Genomic DNA, 21,223 nt, shown 5'->3' with positions numbered 1-21,223 from the left:
TCCTTTTTGAATAATGATTAATACCCATTGGTCTGTGGTGATTTTCTGCCAGAAGGGGAAACCGTGGGTAAGGCGAGCTGAAAGGGGCAAATGACCAAGGCAGTCACGCATTATTGGGAGCTCCCCTGTTCTGAAAGGGCTGTCTAGGCTGAGGTGGTGGGCCAGCTGGCCTGGATGAGGAATGTCGTCTTGTTCCTCTTCTGGGTCTGGAGGAGGAGGCAGCAGAATGCGGGTTACGCCTAACAAAGGTAGTCTTAGCCGGGTAATTTCTATAAAATTTGGGTATAGCGGACACCAGGACATGTTTACTATCCTGTAACTCCACTTTTTTTCTTGCAGATTCTTAAATAGGTCTGCAGATTGCTTTCCAAAGAGGAAGCTATGATCCAGGGGAGCGTCCAAGACTTTGGACTTGAAGTCCTCTGGCAGATTCCGTAGTCTAAGCCAGGTCTACTAAGGACAGCTGCTGATGCTGCAGAGTGAGCAGAAGCTTCTGCATCATTGTAGCTGCATCTTAGAGTGTCTAGCCACTTGTAGTGCTAAGGACAATTTGGAGGAGATATCCGTTTTAATTGGACTGTCAGGAATTGAAGCCAGCATAGAGGTGGCTTGGGATACTAAGTCCAGGGCATACTTGGTCATGTCTGTTTGATAGTTAATGGCTCGGAAGGCCAAAGTGGAGGAAGTGTACACCTTTTTGCCTATCCTATCCATGGATTTGCTATCTTTATCCGTGGGCAATAGGGAGGCAGAAGTAGCAACCTAGACTGTTTATCGGGGCAGTGGCAATCACTGCTAAGGGTGGCTTTAAGAGGAATTTTTGTTCCTCTGGCACCTTGGGAGAAGCAGTGTGGGCACTTAGGTGCAGGAGGTTGTGAGTCAGGAGTTCTAAAGGCTGCAGTAAAGGCATCCAAGTATGCAGGAAGAACAGAGGGAACAGCTGAAGGGGAGGGGGACTCCACTTGCAGCAGATCAAGGTATCTTTTTTGGGATTGTCATTTGGGAAGTATCCCATTTGAAACAGACTTTCATCTTGTTGATGATTTCACCAAATGTAATGTCTTCAGGTGGAGAATCCCCTTCCACAGAATCCTCATCAGAAGAGTAATATTCCTTGGGAGAAGCAATCTGGGATGCATAAGAGATGGATTCATCTGAGGAAGAGTACACAGATTCATGCTTTTCTTCCTCAAGGAGGGGAGCCATGGGAATAGAAGAAGCAGAGGTAGGCCTAGGGCTTAGCAGAGGCAATGTGGGTGAGGCAGAAGGCCTAAGGGCCATGAATGCCTGCATAAGAGAGGAGGTGAAAGCCTCCCAGTCTGGAGGGGCTTCAGAAGCAGGCATAATATATTTTGTTTTCTGCTTCTTTTTGGTTGGAGTCCGTCTAGAGCTGGGTTTGGCAGCGGCTGTATCAGAGGTCTGGATCCTGGTCGAAGGAACCCCCAAATCCGGTTCCCCTTCAACAGACAAGTGTTGGTGTCTGAGAAAGCACCATGGACATGCCGGATGTCGGCTGTGCAGCAGCCTCCACGAGGGAGGTCGATGGAGCCGAAGGATCCGCAGAACGCTCCTCACCTTCTGCATCAGTAGTTGGCAGAGCGTCTAGGTGCGAAGCGGCAGGAGATGAAGGCCTAGGCATCTTGGCCTTATGTGGAGGTTCTTGGGTGGCTTCCAAAGTGGGATCCATCCCGAAAGCCAGCCGTTTGAGGCGTTGGTTTTCTAAGTAAAGGTTTAGAGCTGCCAGATTGGTATGTAAGGCCTTAGGCACAAAAGATTTACAAATAGGGCAGGCATTATAATCATGATCCTGGGCCTATGCAGAAAACGCATTTGTCATGGGCGTCCTTATGGGGAATTTGGCGTCCGCATTGGCACTTTCCCTTTTCACCTGACATTAGCTGAAAGCTACAACAACCAAGTCTAAGCAATGTGAAAGATCAGTAAAACATTAGAAATGCAAAAACCCAACTTATTACTTATCGAGTGACGATCCAACATCTGGAGAGTGAGCATAAGATGCAAAGTCATCTGCGGCTGAAAAGTAGCGAGGATTGTGCGTGCAGACGTCACACAAGTTCCCTGGTTTATGGCCCTACGTGTGACGTCCCACGCAGCTGCAACAGCCAAGCTGTAGCTTTTGTATAGGAGCCGACATACGGGTCGCCCGAAGGCAGGAAATCCCACACCAAGAATACTGCAAAATAGGAATAGAAGGACATCACTTTCTTACTCTCTTAAAACAGACATGATGGCAAGTAAAGGAGACCCTTGGGCAAACAGACCATATCAAAACAAATAGCTAATTGTATTTTGTTTTGTTACTATCATGACAAAGGTTCCCGTTTCCATAAGGGCACATTCTAACAAAGCTAAAGCAGCAACCACAGCTTTCCCGAAGGGGCTACATCTCAGTTCATTCTAGAATCAGCCATTTGGAGATCCAGTCACACATTCATTAAGCATTACAACCTTGGTGCTATCTCCAGAGCTGACTTTGCTTCTGCCACTCTGCACAGCATTACCTGTTTAGCCTTTACCTCAGGCCAACCACCCATTTATGACTAACTTTGGGGGATTTTCCAAGACTCAGTACTGCAAACAAACTATGATGGACACAGTATAGTTGCATCAGAAATTTAACTTAATTGTAGCAACAATCTACTCACATTTACAGTGCCCCTTCCTTCCACCTACTTCTCTCTACTCTTTCTACCTGTGGTTGGGGTGGGTACCATGCTTTAACATCCCTCCCCCACTCTCCCCTGCTACTAGTCAGAGTCTGCAGTAGCGTGTGATTCGGGTATGCCTAAGGGATAGATGAACCCTGGGGGCAAGAACTGAATACTGCCACTGACTACTATGATGCATAGGCGATTGCGAAATTCTCTATTTCGGCTGGACACAGACTCCTGCAAGCAGGAACTCCCAAGACTCAGCACTGCAAAAGTGAACTACTTGAACATCTACAATTATGGGAAGTTTCTAACAAATGTACTGTCCTGGTTACATCCCCACCCACGCCAAAGACTCATGGAGACTACAAATGGATCAGCAACTGAATTTTTGCAGAAATCCACAATTCACCAGAGGTGATTACTAAACATAATCACCAATGCATTTATCACAGGCGATACAGCTAAGTGTTCCAGTTAAAGACTAAATGGTCCCTGTATCTATCTCTGTGGCATCTAACACACACTCCCTTGCAATGACTTCATTCTGTTGAGGGCATCACCAAACCAGAAATCCTCTGGAGGAAAGCAGACCTCAACTGACCTCAATGTCAATCTCATAACAAGGAAGAGAAGACAACTGGTCCACATATACAAGTTCATCTACCTCTGAGCCAGGGGGTGGGAGGTGCACTTCATTCCTAAGACTAGGCACCCCCAAAACTTGACTTATTCTGAGGGTGACTGGAAAGCAGAAAACAATGAAGGCCCGTCCAACTCATCTTGAAGCAAGTCGTCAGATGCTTGGATGCCTTGGGCTTGGATTCTACAGTTAAAGCATCAGATCTCCACACACACAGGCAGATGCAGACAACCTCAATCTTACAACTCCAACAAACCTGCATACACAACAAAGAGGAGATGATGCCCATACTGAAAGAGATCAAGATAAGAGTGTTGGAATTAACTCCCACTAGGAGGAGCCCAGATGGGATGATTAGAGCTCAAGATGACAAGCTGTCAAAGTGTACAGCAGCCTCCTGTCAAGACGATGCCAAAAACCTTTGTCCAATCTACAGGTGTGTGCTCCTCAGCAGCCCGGACATATTCAAGCCTAAGGAAACCTTCAGCATACAAGTGAATAGAATGCTTCTCCCCTGCATCTTTCTCACTTCTCCCAGTTCATATGTTGTCCCTTTGTGACTGGCTAATGCCATGGTGGCTCTGGTTAAGGCATGCAGCCTTCTCTGGGTGAAACAGTCCTCAAAGCCTTCTGTTTCCACTTAATGATCTTCTGGTTGAAGTGAGCACAGCTAGGTATGTTATGTTAGGTTCTAAACAGAGAGCGAGCATGTGTGTGCGTTTGGCAGGGGGTAGTTGGTGGAAATTGCTTGCTACATGAAATGCAGAAAACTACAAAATATGCAAAGAATGTTCCAAAAAATAAGAGCTTCCCCAATGGAATACTTAGAAAAGCAGCCCTGAAAATTAGGCCTGATGTTGGCGCCTACATTCCAAAAAATCACCATTAATACAGCAGCAGACAATACAACAAACTTCAGGTAACTCCAAATTCCAATGCTTTCTTTTCTGTCCGGCTTCAACCTGTGGGTTATCAGATCAGAGAACAGCCATTCTAAAAGGACTTCAGCCCTGGAACTCCACGTCCTCTACCCATAGTACCCTGCTCTCCATTTATCCCAGATCTTGTTTGCCATCTTCAAGGAATGCAGCAAGACTGAGCTCCGTTATGGGTTTCTGCTCCTCTTACATCTGGTCTCCAATGGTGCCTACTTCGAGCAAGGCTGTGCCAAGCTAGTCGCTTCTTGGTTAATGAAGGGGGCAATTGCAGTTAGGGGTCATTCTCTCAATCCACCTATTACTCTTACAAAGAGTTTGCCAGAGTCCTCTCCCTCTCCACCTCAGATTCAAGTCTCTCCAGTTCTGACTGATTAATGGAACTAACTGCTGGTAAGCAGGCTTCCAAGCCCTCATCAGTAGCTTCGGCGGTTTGGTCTGCCTGCTCTGTAGGGAAGTCTAAGGTCCATGGATTTACAGCAACTGATGCAGTCCTCCTTTTATGCCCAAATCCAGCTAGGTTACATTCCTACTGCCTCTGTTTCACTTCCTAAAGATTCACTTCGAAGAAGTCCTGCATTGTGGCATGATTAAAGCGCTCATGTTACTGTGGATTAAAGATTTTACTTTTACGTGCTGCCTACCTGGTTACTGTGTACCCTAACCACTTTTGTTTTGATTGGTTTTGCTGCTGCGGTCATTTTCCTGGTTTTAGATCATTTCACAAAGTGTTGACTATCGGATGTTCTTCTGGCCTTAAGCCCCTTTTGCTCTGGGGCTTACAGATCTCACTGTCTTGTTTCAGCTAGGGTCAGGTCTGATGGCTTGGATTCAGTTCTGACCCCCTACCTTCACCTTTTTAACTCAGATGGTGTTGAAGCCAAGCATGCCCAACAGTATGGGTCAGAACAGACTGCTTTGGACTCTTCCTGCCCTCTCAGGGCTTCCACTCTCAGTTCAGTTCTGGTCTCGAAGCAAGTTAGGTTGGCACTGGAGTCTGGCAGCTCTGGGGTTTCCTTGAATCCCAGAGGTGTTAGCTCCACGTGGCAAACTTTGGTCTCTGCCTTCAATGTCTTGCGAGGATTTTCTTGCAGGTTGAAGATTAAGTGGACAGCATCAACTGGTAATTATTCCAGTCATATGGACCTGCTGACACATCAAAAAGCTCCGGGACAGCCCACACATCCAAGTCTCCAAATCACCCTGTTTCCTGGGCCCCTTGCCTCTTCTACCTCTCCCTCCAGATTTTTCAGTCCTGGAGAGTCATGGTAAGACTCGGTTCAAGGGGAAGCACATGGATTCTAGAGAGGAATCTCAGAATATAGTGACCTTGAAGGAGAAGGTTCTCAAAGTCCTCCAGTGAGGATGCCTCCTTTAGTGAGCTTACAGAGCTCCTTCATTAGCATAGGGGTTGGACTGTTGAAGCCTCTTCTATGGGGGGGGGGGGGGGGTCAGTATTTCTAGAATCTTTTGGTATGGGCTCATCTACATCCTGGGTGGTTCCCCCCTCTGGGCATGCTTCTTGACCTGGTGTCCTGGAAGGCTTGGAGCGAGCCAGACACAGTAGAACCTATACTCAAACAGATAAAATCTGGTCTTCCCCTCAAGGGCCAACAACACTGGAGTAAGGGTGCTGCTGTTGATGACATAGTGGTGGGGGAAGCCAACAAAAGACATGTCACAGGAAAATTCTTTGGTCCATCTCTTGAACAGGGAGGGCTTTGGACCTCTTAGGGAAGCGCACCAATGCATCAGCAACTTTTGCACTGAGAGTTAATGACTTGGCTCTTTTGAAAGTACTTCAACACAATATTGGTCTTGAGTGTCAAAGGCAGCATAGGCTCTAGTGACCCAGACTGTAGATGGATTGCAAAGTTGACACTTGTCTCCATTGTAATGTGGTGGATGGCAAGTCTTAACTGGATACGCTTGATTTCAAGGACGCCTACTGTCATATAAAGATTGTGAGGTGATCCAGGATATATCGGAGCTTCCGGTTGGAAGCTCATTACCAGTTTAGGGCACTACCCTTTAGCCTCCCTCCCCTGGAGGTTATCAAATGAATGACAGTTATGTCAGCTTGTCTCTGGCTGCAGGGTTTCCAGGTCTTTCCATACCTGGACTGGTTCAGCACCTCAAAGCTGGGATCTCCTTAATCCAACTGTACCCATCCCTAGAAATCAGTGTGAGCTATGAGAAATCCACTCTTCAAATAGCTCACTTGCTGGCATTCACAGGATGCCATTTGATTAGTGTCTCAGTAAGGCTTCCAAAGCCCAAACACCTTCCTGCAAAGGTGAACTTTGCATTGCCTCCACAAACCTCCTGTCTTCCATGGTTCTCAAGCTTCTGGGTCATATGGTTGCATTGATTTGCCTGGTACCCCTGGCGAGGCACCACATGGGGATAATGCAGTGGATGTTAGTAACTCAATGATCTTATTTAATCCACTCAAATGGACTTTCCCCATTATTTTGACAAACGCTGGTCAAACTCTGATCAGACAGTGGCTGGAATCTCCTCTGGTTTCAGCCAGGAGACCCTTTGCTCTTTCTCATCCTCAGGCAATGGTCACTAAAGACACCACTTTTGCGGTGGGGCATTTTGAAAGGAAGATTGTCCAGGGGACTGTACTTTCAAGGCCAATCTTCACATCAATATCTTGGGAGATGACAGCAGTTGTAGCACTGCAGGCCTTTCAAGACCTTCTCCAAGGGTGTTATTTCAGTTCAGACAATACATCTGTAGTCTGGTAACTGAACAGACAGGAAGGAAACTCTTACCCTCTTTTGGGAACCTATGAGTGTGTGGCAAGGGGTGATCTCTCAAACGCTTCTGATAGCAACACATACTAGAGAAATCAACATCTTAGTGTTCAGAGTCTGAGCAGGAATATTCTTCTCAAGTGGTCCTTGAAATCAAGGGTAGTAGTCCGAATCTTCCAGTACTGAGGCACCCCATGCTGTGATTTTCGACCTCTTCCAAAACGAAGTTCAGCAGGTTTTACTTCCTGTTTCGCCAAGGGGCACTCTCCTGTATGCTTGGTCCCAAAGTCTCCTTTACTCCCCAACTCCTCCCATAATAAATTTTTTTCCAGAAATCTGCCTGTTGCAGAGTGACCAATTCTCACTGCTCCGTTCTGGTGCCGACAAGTTTGGTTCCCGTTCCTGTGGCCTCATCTTTGTTACTATCCTAGTTCCCATACTTGATTTGATGTCACCCAGCAGGAATTTCCTCATCCAATCTTTATTCTCAGACTGACTGCATGGTTTCTACAACTCTCTCAATGGTCATCAGAGATTCCAAGCTCTCAGACATGAATTACCATACTTTCTCTCTCTCAAAAGCTTTAGACACGGAAAATTTACGCTAGTAAATGGAAATACTTCACCGATTTGGGCATTGCCTTGCTGATCTTTTTCATTCTGGGTTACATTAGCAGCTATTTCTGATTTCCATATATTTCTAAGGTGTTTCTTAGGGGTACTTTTTTTATTACAACTTCCCATTCGTCAGTTCGTTAACTTTTTGGGATTTACCTTTCATTCCCTATTTTTGGCTAGCCATCATTTTGAACCTTCAGCTAATGCTTTCTGGAAGTTGCTATCTTGGAAGACTATTTTCCTGGTGGCTGTAATGATTAGACAGGTTTCAGAGCGGCAGGATTTATCCCTGGTGCCTCCATATTTGATTTTTCACAATAACAGGCCTTCCCTTATGGCTCATCCCTCTTTTTTGCCTAAGGTGGGTTATGAGTCTACCTTAAATCAGTTCATCTGCTTACCTGTGTTTTTCCTGAACTTCAGTAATAAGGAAAAATACTTACTACATTGTCTTTATGTTCACAGACAGCCAAGACTCTATTTGGACAGGACCAAAGCCTTCAGGAAACAATCAACTTTTCTTCTCTAAGGTCCCGGCTGGGTAAACCGGTATCCATGACAATGCTGTCCAAATGGCTGGCTGATTGGATTTCCTTTGGATATAATTTGAGGGGGAAGTCTTTACCTATGAAGCCTATACATCATTCAAGAGTAGTGGCTACTTCTACAGCTCTCTCTCTAAAGATTATACTGATATTTGTTCTACTGCTGCTTGAGCTGGTTTCCACACTTGTGTGCCCCATTTAGAAACTGGATGTGCATTCGAGGTCTAGAACCTTATCTGACTTCACCATTCTGCAGAATGTTCTCTCCTAGGGCCTCCCTGGGATGTCACAAGGCTGGGGACTCTTTCACAGGACAAAGCTGGATGAAAGAGACAATATCATATACCCAACTACTCCCCTCTAGTGGGAGATTTTGTCGAGGGCAGTGGGAAGAACAGCTGTCAAGGTATTCCTTCCATCTTGGGGTTCTATGCTAATGTCCTGGAGTATTTTTATCTTGCATGTTTGATACTGATAGAAGGGGCAAACTCTATCCAAGATAGGTGGGAGCAGGGTACTATGGGTAGCCTCGGATCAAAGTCTGATCTGGTAACACACAAGTTGTCCTGTTGCCATCATTATGCTAAGTACATAATTTGCTTCCCTTTCCCCTCAAAAATATTTTGGTTGATTTGACTATTTGTAAACTGTTCATATATATCACACCTGCTGAAAAAAAGAAGTTATGTACTCACCACAACTTTCCATCTGAGTAGTTGCACTTCATTTTTCTGCAACCTATGGGTATTTGGATCCGATCGGGCAACTTTTCAAGCATCTGCTCCGAGATCCAAGCTCCTCCCCCTTACCCATCACCATCTCCTACCTTCCCCTCAGATCGAGTTTGCCACAACTCAAACCAAACAACTCAACTTAGCATAAACCATGAGAAGGTTTGGGGGAAGGAGGATGGGAAGGTTGCAGAAAAATGAAGTGCAACTACCCAGATGGAACGTTATGGTGAGTACATAATTCATCTGAAGTAGTTAATTTTATCTGCAACCTGTGGGACAGGGTCCCCAGCTACTCAAACTCCTGGGAGGCCCTCATGGAAGGATATTCCTGAGCACTGCAGATCCAAAGGATGCACTCCCTCTGGAGATCAAATCCAACTTATGAGAAATGACGGTATGTGACTCTGCCCAAGTTGCTGCTGCACAAATGTCATCCAATGAGACCCTAGACCAAAAGGCAGCAGAAGTCACCATAGATCTGGTAGAATGAGCGTTAACAGGACCAGATGGAGACAAACCTTTGTCTTTGTAAAATTGCAAAATACATAGTGTAATCCATCTAGCTAAGGAAACCCTGGAGATGGCTTTACCTAAAAAGGGCTTAGAAAGACAAATAACTGGTCAGACTTACAGAAGGGCTTTGTTCTGTGTAAATAAAAACACAAAGTTGTCTATGAACATCTAGCAAATGCAGTTTATATTCACCATTGTTTTTTGAAAATTTGGAAAGAAAACAGGCAGGTTAATTGTTTGATTAAGGTTGGATTCAGAAGCCACTTTTGGTAAGAAAGAAGGGTTTGTACGGAGAGAAACCCTGTCCTTATGGAAGATCAAGAAAGGGGGCAGGGCAGACAAAGCCTGAAGCTCAAAAACCCTCCTACCCGATGTAATGGCCACTAGGATGGCTGTCTTCCAGGATAAGAACTTCAAATCTACTGATGCTGCAGGTTCAAGGGGGGGAGCAACTAAAGCCTGGAGAACAAAGGTAGGGTCCCAAGGAGGAACAGAGTCCTTAACTGAAGAACGCAAAAGAAAGATGCCTTTAAGAAAAGCCTTATACAGTCTAGAAGGGGCCAGGGCATTCATGTTTTTTGCCAATGTGGAAATTCAAAACAGCTATTAGTTGCACTTTCACAGTGGAGGAACTACATCCTTGCTGAAAAATGCTGGCTAAGAAAGCCAACACTGCAGAGACAAGGGCTGTAAAAGGATACAGGTTTCTCTGGGAAGCCCAAATAGAGAATTGTTTCCATTTACTGCAGTAAATCTTCCTAGTGGAAGCCTTATGAGATGCCACCAGAATAATTTTCACTGAAGACTAAAGACCGGGATTCCTGGCAATCAAGGGAACTGGAGAAACCAAGCTGTCAGCTTGAGGCTGTCCAGGTTGGGCGGACAGGTGCCAGAGGGATGAGAAATGACATCCGGGCAGGGATCCAAAATCGAAGAACAGAACATGAGACCACAGGAAGGAGAACCACACTTGACGAGACCAGAACGGGGCAATGAGGATCACTTTGCAAGTCAGTCGGCAAGCTTTCTGAAGAAACTTTGGAATGAGTGGTAATGGGGTATAAGCGTACAGCAACCCGAGAGGCCAAGCATGTACTAGAACGTCTCTGGGGGGGATCCCCTGGTGAGGGAATTAGAGCGAAGAACTCGTTGCACTTCGCGTTAGGAGGAGATGCGAAGAGATCGCAGCAAGGCTGTCCCCACGCAAGGAAGATCTCCTCCGCTATAGACTGTTTCAGAGACCTCTCGTATGGGATTAGAATAGCCTGACTCAATCTGTCAACTAAAATGTTGGAGTGTCCCAAGATGTGCGTTGCACTCAAACTGACTGGTGGAGACAACCCACTCACACACGCTCACGGCCTCGCGACAGAGGGTCAAGATCTGGTTCCCCCATTTGTTGATGTACCATACAACAGACATGTCTGACTGAATTGCAATAGTCTCTGGAGGAAGAAAGTACAGTTGTGTACCTACCATAAATGTAGATGTTCGAGTGTATTCACTGTTGCAGTCATTGCAATTGGGTTATCCTGTTGGCAGGCTACCTGCAGTCGGCCTGAATTCCAAAGTCCTGGTCCGGCGTCGGTTGCTGTCGCCTCCTCCCGGACGTCAGTGCGCCAGGGGTATAAAAGATGCAGCAGACGCCATCTTCTTCAGCTTTTCTTGCCCCAGATGTCAGGTGCCCCTAAAAAGGATAGGCTAATTTATGCCAATAAACATGCATGCAGTAAAGTAAAACTCTACCTTCATCTACAAGCAAATACACCACATAGGTTGTATAGAATAGAGAGGTACAGATAAGACCCAGCAAAGGAAAGGGGGATGGTGGGTGGGTAACCTGGACTGCAACAGTGAATACAATCAAATATCTACATTTATGGTAGGTACACAACTGCACTATGTTCATAGTGTTTCACTGTAGTAGTCATTACAATTGGGTTGAATCCCAAAGCTAAGGTTGGGCGGCTGGGGCTAAATAGGATTAGGAGAGGCTATGAGGCCCTGCAAAACTGCAGTGGGAAAGCCTGCTCTGGATTTAGAGTAGAGAGATAAGTGATAGTGCTTTGTAAAAAAGTGTGCACTGAACTCCAAGTTGCAGCCTCCAAGATGTCTTTGGTTGGTACTCCTCTGAGGAAGGCTGCTGAAGTGGCTGCTGCTCTGGTTGAATGTGGCCTAATGACCTTGGGCACTGATTTGCCATGCTGTGAATAGCAGAAACGAATGCAGTGGCCTATCCATTTTGAAATAGTCTGCTTTGAGATGGCCTTTCCTTGTGATCCTGCAGCATATGCCACTATAAGTTGTTCAGTCTTTCTGAAAACTTTGGTTCTGTCCCAGTAGAAGCGTAGCTGCCTGTGAATGTCCAAAGAATGCAGAAGTCTCTCACCCTTATTCTGTGGGTTTGGATAAAAGGTAGGCAAATGAATTGTTTGATTCAAGGCCACACTGGACACTACTTTAGGCATAAATGTCGGGTTTGTCCTTAGAGAAACCCTGTCCTGATGGAAAATGATAAAAGGTTCCACAGCCATGAGTGCCTGTAACTCTGAGACTCGTCTTGCAGAGGTTATTGCTAGCAGCAGAGCTGTTTTCCAGGATAAGAATTTTATATCAGCTGTAGAGGCTGGCTCAAAAGGAGGCAGTGTGAGTTTTTCCAAGACATAATTTAGGTCCCATGCAGGTATTGGTGCTCTCCTTGGAGGTCTTATGTTTTTGGCCCCTCTGAGGTACTGCCTTAGTAATGGGCAAGAAAAAAAAAGAGGTGGTTCTGTATTGTAGTGAGCTGAAATGGCAGAGGCATGAAACTTAACTGATGAAAAGGATAGGCCTTTGGTCCAGCATCTCAGTTAAGTATTGTAAAATCTGAGGAATATTTGGTACAATCGTGTCAACTCCTTGTGCCTAGTTCCAAGCACAGAATCTCTTCCATTTTTCTGCATAAGATTTTCTGGTGCCAGGCCTCCTGGCCTCCAAAATAACATCCATTACTGCTTTAGAGAGAGGCGTGTTTAGAATGGTTACATTATCCGCCATGCTGCCATATTTAAGGTCCTGAGTTGGCTGTGCAGGATCTGTTTTGTTGGGTCAATAAGTGAGGAATTTGAGGCAATGTCCAGGCTGGGCATTAGGATACGCTCTTTAGGACTGGGTACCAGTGCTGGCGGGGCCAGTCTGGGGCAATTAGTATAATTTTTGGCTTCTCTTGTCTGACCTTTAGGAGTACCTTGGGGAGGAGGAAAGGCATATACTGTTAAGTTTTTCCAGCTGAAAGATGGAGCATCCACTTTCCATGCTTGCTTGTGATAAGTCCTTGTGCAGAATCTCAGTAGTTGACAGCTGTGAGGCGAGGCAAATGGGTCTATGTCCGGGCATCCCCAGTTCCTTGTTATCATGCTGAAGACTTGTGGATCCAATTTCCACTCGTGGGGATCCATTAGGCTTTTGCTTAGTTCATCTGCCAGAGAATTTATCTTTCCTGGCAGGTATTGTGCTTGCAGATGTACTTGGTAAGTCAATGCTGTGTCCCACAAAGTCATGGTCAGTCTGCAGGGAGGGTAGGAATGTGTGCCTCCCTGCTTGTCTATGTACCACATGACTGTAGTATTGTCCGTCTTTATCAATAGTTGTCCTGGATGAAGTAGATCCTTGAAGGCTGTCAGGGCATTTTGAACAGCTAGCATCTCTTTTTGATTGATATGTAGATGCATTTGGCTTGCGGGCCATGTGCCCTGAATACATCTTCCTGCTATATGGGACCCCAGGCATAATGTGATGCATCTGTTGTTAATGTCTGCCTGGCTGTGGGTAAAGTGAAAGGCTGTCCCTTGCTGTGGTGACAGGCCTTTGCCTACCATCGAAACTCCTGTTGCAGGCAGGGAATGAGGGTAATTATTGTCTCCAGGTTGTGGCAATGCTGAGTCCAAATACTTTATAGATACCACTGTAGTTTCCTCGTATGCAGTTTTGCATATGGAATTAGCAGAATGCAGGATGCCACGAAGCCCAAAGCATGCAGAATTTTTCTTGCAGATAACTGGGTTTTTGTTGCCATCATTTTGAAATAAGTAGTCAGTTGTCTTTGTTTGTCTGGCGTGAGATACGCCATCTGGGCAGTTGTATTTAAGCTTGCACCCAGGAATACTATCTCTTGTGAGGGTACTAGTTTTGATATATTTTTGTTTACTGTATACTCTAGGCATGTTAGTAATCTTTTTACAAACGCCAGATGCTATAGTAGAATGTCTTAGTTCTCTGCTTGAATAAGGCAGTCGTCCAAGTAAGGATATATTTGTATTCCTCTGTCTGCAAAATGCACTTACTGGTGCCAGGCATTTTGTGAAGACCCTGGGCGCAATAGACAAGCTAAAGGGCAGTGCAGAGAATTGGTAGCGCATTGAGCCAGCTATAAATCTGATGTATCTTCTGCATGAATGTCTGATTGGAACATGCAGGTATGCCTCTTTCAGGTCTAAAGTCACAAGCCATGCCTTCTTGCCCAGCATGGGCAGAAGCTGCTGTAGAGTCAACATTTTGAATTTCGGAATATCCAGAAATGTGTTTAGAATAGACAGGTCCAGTGTATTGGTCTCCAGGCATTGTCCTTTCTGGGCACCAAGAACAGTTGAGTAAAATCCTAGTCCCTGCTCTTGCTGTGGTACTCGCTGAATAGCCCTCATGTCCATGAGGGATGAAACTTGTTTTTGTGCCTCTGCCCATTGATTGTGTGGCAGGTCTGGCATTCTATTTGCCCTTGGCAGGGTGTGAAAATGGAACCTGTAGCCTTGTGAAACTATATTCAGGACCCATTTGTCCTGGGTGATCATGTGCCAGTTTTGTGAAAAAAAGTGCTAGTTTTCCCCCTAAAGGGGCTGCCAGAAGATAAGTGCTTGGTGCTGGCAGGGGAAAGTCATTGAGACTGTTTTCTGTATGGCTGTGATTTATCTTCTCCGCTTTTGGAGGTAGGAGCACCCCACTGTTTAGGCCTGTATGAGCCCTAGGGCTGGGATTTGCCTCTGGGCCATCTGTATCTGCCTCTTTGTGGCCTGTCTGACACTGGAAAGGACCAATTCTTTGCAGGCCAGTTCCTGCTAAATCTGGGTGGTTGTACATGTATGAAATCCTTGACTGTTTGCATAGATTTAGCTTTGTCCTCCATTTTCTTCAACACCTCTTCTGCTTTAATACCAAACAAGGTATCATGCTGTAATGGAGCATCAAGTAAGACGTTGTCCTGTTCGATTCTCAGCTAGAGCGTCTTCTGTGTGGAGACATGTGTGAATGGGCGTACCTTCATTGAAGATTGTGCGTCAGGGCTGGCAACTCGGCACGTAAAAATCTAATGCCAATCATTAGCGGACCGGAGTTCCGCTATGGCGACTTCTAACCGGGAAAAGCCGAAAGACACAACATGGTCAGGCAGAGACTGTTCCTTTAACAAAGCATGCCTCCTAACGAGAGAACCCATAACAGCGGCCCTGCAGGAAGCCTCCAGAGAATCAAAACCACATTGCAAAGTATGCTTTCCCACTTGTTCAGCTGCATGCAATAAATTCTGCATTTCTTTGTTTTCTGCACATTCAGAGTTTGTAAACATTTTCTGTTTAAGTAGTGACATAAGATATTGTTGATATTTCAGCATATGAAACTGACAATTTAAGGCCGTTACAGCCAAGGTAGCAGAAGTGTAAATCCCCCCCCCCCCCCCCCATCTGTCCAGGGCTCTTGAATCCCTATCCTAGAGGACAGGGTTTTTTTTGCAGTGGACACCTTGACCCCCTTGGGAACGTGAGATATAGTTTCTGGGTCAGCAGCAGGGTTTTTATAAAGAAATTTGTGTGAATCAGTTACCCTGTAGTATCTGTCTGGCTTAACAGGAGCTGGTGGTAAAGAGTCAGGAGTGAGACTGGACTCTGTAAATACATCATCTACAATGTCTAAAACAGGAGAAAAAGCAAGGGCCTGTGCTGAGGTAGTAAAAAAATCTCTGAGCCTTTTCTTAGATTGAGTAATCTTGGCTCTCCCAATGCAAATGCTCCCTCATAGTATGCAGGATCTTTCCAAATGAATAATCTTCAGGAGAGGCTGAAGGGATAGATTCTTCAGCATCAGTATCCTCATAGGGAGGAAGAGTATCCCTGTTCAAAAGAGGAATCAGAGGAAGTGGAAACCTGATCTGAAGATTCATATTCTGTCTCTTGCCTAGGTCTCTTATCAGGAGGGGGATGGGAACCCCTGATCAAAGTAATTAGGTCTTCAGCCATTTTAAGCATCTGTTTTTTAGGCATGGAGGCCTGTCCAGGTGAATGTTGTACTTGTTTTTGTCTTTAGATGTGCTTTAGTCTTTGCCTTTGAAGCTGAAGTTGTTTTCACATGTAACTGTGTAGGCCTGAAAACACTCTCAGAAGCTGATGCCTGCTCAGCGGCTCTGGACCCATCTGAGGGAATAGTTTCCGAGGTTACATTACCTTGAGTTTCCAGCGGCCTAGTCGTCTCCACGTGTGAGTCGGAAGTGGCCCGTGGCTCTGAGGTAGCAGGCGACAGGGGCTGCGAAAGTGCCTCACTGGGAACAGACGAACCAGCGACTGGCCTAGCCGAGGCCTCGTCGGTTTTGGACCTCAGATGCCTGTCCTTTTCTTTGTCTGCACTTTTTATAAATTCCGGTAGTCGGCTGTTCCGAAGGCATTATATAATTAAATCTTATGCCAAAATAATGAAATGCAAAATCGTACCGATGCTTAATAGTGCGTTGGTTAAATCTAGCACAAAACCGACAACTAGCAACGTCGTGGTCAGGGCCTAGGCAAGGAATACAGTAAGAATGAAAATCCTTATGAGGCATTTGCTTCCCACAAGAAATACAATTAACTTTTTCTGACATCGGTCTGGAGCAAGAAAAATGTTTCCCCAACGGGGTACTTAGCTTTAATGAAGACTTTGGATCTGAAATTCGAACTTGAAAATCTCAGGAGTCGGCCGACCGGCACTTGCGAACTGCTTTTGCTTTGGGCACCGTGTGGCAAGAAAGACTGGGGAAGATGGCATCGGCTGCATCTTTTATACCCCTGGCGCACTGACGTCAGGGAGGAGGTGATAGTAACAGACGCCGGACCAGGACTTTGGAATTCAGGCCAACTGCGGGTAGCCTGCCAGCAGGGTAACCCAATTGTAATAACTGCAACAGTGAAACACGATGAACATCAATGTGGAAGGCTTCAATGCTAAAAGCACTGCTCTCATCTCCAGAACACTGGCGTGCAATCTGGTCTCGATCTGGGACCACATGCCTTGGACTGTCCTTCCCCTGATAATGCCCCCTCCCCAACCTGAGCTGGGAGGCATCCGTGGTCACTGTGGCTTGGGCTGTTGGCGAAACAAATGGGTGTCCTGCTGCGATCTCTGGGGATTGGAGCCACCAGAGAAGTGACACCCTGCAGGCTTTGCTGATTTGAATTGGATATTCCATGGGGACATCCAGCCAAGACCACTGTACGGCTAGAGTCCACTGAAGAACACGCATGTGAAGACGCCGTACAGGGGTGGATAGAGATTGCTGCAGCCACAGAGACAAGGGCTCTGAGAATGTCACCTGCCTTTGGTAACCTGGGACCAAGAACTATTGATACATGAGCCCGTAGACTTTGGACCCTGTCTGGAGTTAGAAAGACTTTCAGTCTAAGGGTGTCCAGCCGTGCCCTGATAAAGTCCAAGAATTGTATCAAGTCCAAGATTTGTATCGCGTCCAAGAGGGACTTGGAAACATTGATAGTAATCCCTAGCAGGTCTGCAAGATGAAGGAAGGAGTCTCTGGCTTGGCAAAGAAGATGCTTGATGGAAGCTGCGAGTAGCCAATCGTCTAGGTAAGGGAATACCTGAATCCCCTGAAGCCTCATGTGAGCCGTTAAGACTGCCATTACCTTGGTAAACACCCTGGGGGTTGTGGTGAGACCGAAGGGTAGGGCTCTGAAGTGGAATTGATTGGCTCCCAGCCGGAAGAGAAAGCATCTCCTGGAGCTTCTGTGAATCTTGATATGGTAGTAAGTGTCCTGGAGGTCTATAGAGCACATCCAGTCGCATTCTCGAAGTTAAGGTAGAATGGACTTGCAGGGTGACCATCCGGAATTTCTGTTTGGCGACAGCCAGGTTTAAGGCTGACCGGTCCAAAATGGACCTGAGGTCTCCAGTCTTTTTTGGCACTAAAAAGAACCTGCAGTAAATGCCTGACCTGGAGTGATGCAGGGGGGACCGGTTCAATGGCTCATTTGTGAAGCAGCTTTGAAATCTCCAGCGCTGCCATCTCATTTTGAGTGGGTGGAGCATCTGGGAGGGGCTCTGGTTGGATCGAAGGGGCAACAAACGGGTTAGTGTAGCCGCTAGATATTATTTGAGGCATCCAATGATCTGCAGTTATGGACTCCCAAGCCGTGGGGTGCAATGCTAATCATCTCACGACTGCCTCCAGAGGAGGAGTTGGGCAACCCCTCAGGGCTGCTGCGTGGGCCTGTCCGAGAAGGGCTCCCTAGACCTAAAGTTCCTCGGACCCCCTCTGTTTCTGGGACAGCGTTTTGTCATGTCCCCCTCTGCTTCCAGGGGACAAGTTGTCCTGAGAGCCCCAGGAAAACTGATTTCCGGAACAACATTTTTTTTGCCCCCTCTGATTCCTGGAAAAGGATCTTTGAGGACTAGAGAAGAAGATTCCGATGGCAGACAAGGTCTTCCTGTCTTTCACTCAGGACAATTGTGTCACGTACAGTCTTCCAAGAAAGAGTACCATTGAAGGGAGCATTCGTGAAAGGCACTTGAAGGGGTCCGCAAATTGACACTGTCTGATCCAAGCATGTCGCCTCATAGCCACTCTGGTCCCGGCTGCCCTAGCTGCTCCTTCTATAGCATGGGAAAAGAGGCGTATTGACGTGTTTGATACGGACTTCATTGATGTGTTTGATACTGACTTCAGAGTCGACACTTTCATGGAGAAAAGACACTTGTCCTATTGCGACAAAGACTCTGGGGGCGACTCAGCTAACTCCATGACTAGGTCTCGCTGCAGTCGTATAACGTGTGCCAAACAGCACTCTGATGGAAAACTTCGCTGAAGAACATAACTGCCCAAATTGATCCACCGTCCTGGACTCCTTGTCCAGAGAGTGAACAGAGGAACTTTCCTGAGCTAGTTCCCTCTTGGTGGCTGCTGTATCCATGGGGGATCCCTTATACCAGGTCTGTCTGTCCGAGGGTGGAGAAAGGATATTGTCCGGGCGTTTAAGTATCATTTCTATTGTTTCAGGCTCCTTCCATGCCCACGTGGTGATAAGATCCACCACGGGATCCGCCGGCGGGGACACCCAGGAAGTAGATGGGCCCATGCCAAAAGCCTTCAGGAACATTGATTCATCCGAAGAAGGCTTTGGGGCTGACCAACCTCCCCTCTGGAGGAGGATCTCCATAATGTCTCCAAAGGAGACATCCATGGAGGTGACCTGGGGAACCTACTCCATCAAAATCAGTGTCTTCTGTCAATGACTCGGGGGAGTCCAGGTGCCTCCTTTTACATGTGTGGTTACAAGGACCCTCTTCAGTGAAACTCTGAAGAGGGCTCATGAGCCACAGGGGTTCCTCCAGGTGAACCGCCTGAGCCTCCTAGCACAGGCTGTCCCTGGGACAAGCTGAAGGGAGTCGTCGAATCCGAGGGAGTCTGGGCAGAAAAATAGGCTAGGGACTCAATCCTTGGGAAAAGAACCCTCTCCACCATGAACGGCGATGGTGCGCACACCGCCTTAGCACCCAACAAGGAGAAAGCTCTCCCAGTGTCAGCTGTGAGGATCGGGGCCCGAGGCTAGGGTAGCTGCAGCTCCAAAGGAATGGCTTGGATCAGACGAAGTCAGAGCCGAAGACACCTCCATCCCTCAAGGTCAGACTCCCCGTCCTCGGCCCCGAGAGCTGCTTTGATCCGAACTGGTCAGATCTGAGGAACTCAAGGTAACTGCCGGAGTCGAGGCTGGAGGAACAATCAGCACCGAATCCCCAGCGTCGAAGATTCAGATCGGGAAAGAAATCTGATGAAAGAAGGGCATGGAGGTCCCCCACTCCAGAGGCAGAGGGGCCTGGCAAGACTCCCATCTGTATTTGGGTCCAAATAAATCTCATCATCCTGTCCATATCCATTTCAGAGAGACTCGGAATCAAGCGTGAGGAAGCAACTGACTCAGATTTGGCTGGTCGCTGCAAAGATCTGGATAAAGGCCTCTCCTCCGGGGAGAATCTAGGGGAGTTGAGCCGAGGAGATAAAGGTCTCAATACCTTGGAAGGCGGGCTAAGGAAGGACTCCCAATCTGGAGACCATTTACAGGGCCTATCCTCTTTCTTTTCATTGTCTCTTTTTTCTTCTCTCCCTTTGGCATCTCCTTCAACAGGTCTAGTGGAAGGGTGAGTCCCAGCCTGGGGGGGGGGGGGGGGGGAGTTGGGCAGGAGTTGCAGAAGCCGAGGAGTCCAGGTGGAAGCAGGGAGAAGGCCTTCAGCCACCAGTTTGTCCTTCCTATCCTTCAAGGCCCTCGGGTTAAAGCCAGCACACACACTGCACTGGATGGATAAATGGGGAATGCCCAGGCAAACACACAGTGTGTGACCATACGCCAGTGAAAGTTTATGGCCACACACTGTGTATTTCATGAACGTAGGATTAGGCTGATCAGACATTCTACACAGACACACCTACCAAACTCCAACACACTATGACCATGCACACCTATGGGGAAGGGAAAGCCTACACAAACTACTACAGAAAAACAATTTTTTTTTAACTGACAAAAAAGCGTTTGGAGGGAGGAAAGGGAACTGAGAAAAACTCACACTACATACAAAATATAAACAAAAAGGCACTTACTACAACCCTAATGCTCAGAGCTACGGAGACCAAGATGCTGATGCATGAAGCGGCAAACGAGAACTGGAGGAAGGTAGGAGATGGTGATCGGGATGGTGATCGGGTATGGGTAAGGGGGAGGAGCTTGGAGCAGATGCTTGAAAAGTTGCCGGCTCGTATCAGATATGGATCTGAATACCCACAGGTTGCAGATAAAATGAAGTTAGCTACTTCAGATCAGGGGTGATTAACCATTTCACTTAGCCAATTAAATGACTGAACTGTAAATTAAAAAAAAAAAAATTAAAAAAAAAAAATATATATATATATATATATATATATACACACATATATGCATACATTAACAGCAGACACTTTACCCTTCGATTCCTGTTGTGTTCTGCAGCTTTCAAATGCCTCTGAAGGAGGTTGTGCTGGGCAGGTATTAATACATCACAAGCCAAACAGTGAGCAGCTTCAATCTTCTTGAAAAAGTGTTCTGGGCCAATGCCTAAGAAAATTAAACGTTTAAAAGAACAATGTCAAAAAATTTTTTTTTTTAATTTAGTGAAACAAGTTCTGTGGTCACATAACAGGTGTTGGCAATGCATCAAGTTAATCTGTCAACGCAACTGTGTAGCATCAAAGGCAGCCTGAACAAAGGGTGCTCTCACAGTAGTAAAATATCACAATGGAAAGAAGTGCAGACATTTATGTACTCGCAGACTTGAAAAGGACAATGTTGCAAGGCAAGTCTTCACACACACTATCTGCAGACAACCATGTGTCATTTCAGCTCAACTTCCAAAACTTTCCTACCTTCCCACAACACAGTCGTTTTCAGACAAAGAGGGTGTCAATAAGACACTTGATGGGAGAGACACAGCAAGAGGAAACTACCACCAATGATAAAGTCCCTAAAATTCTGGTAGCCAGA

The 21,223-nt window shown here is 46.4% G+C and overlaps 1 protein-coding gene across 1 annotated transcript in view; it reads right to left on the bottom strand.

The window, feature by feature from the left end:
* The window catches only part of AKAP8 (A-kinase anchoring protein 8), a 1,438,733-nt gene that overhangs the window by 197,852 nt on the left and 1,219,658 nt on the right, over nt 1-21,223 (bottom strand). Inside the window, exon 12 of the mRNA XM_044084424.1 lies at nt 20,667-20,797. Within this exon, the coding sequence (XP_043940359.1) occupies nt 20,667-20,797 (131 nt within the window). The remainder of the gene's footprint in view (nt 1-20,666; nt 20,798-21,223) is intronic.

This window comes from Protopterus annectens, chromosome 9.part0, assembly GCF_019279795.1.
Source record: "Protopterus annectens isolate FY-2018-M chromosome 9.part0, PAN1.0, whole genome shotgun sequence".
Taxonomy (NCBI): domain Eukaryota; kingdom Metazoa; phylum Chordata; order Ceratodontiformes; family Protopteridae; genus Protopterus; species Protopterus annectens.
This window is presented reverse-complemented; position numbering and strand designations above follow the sequence as displayed.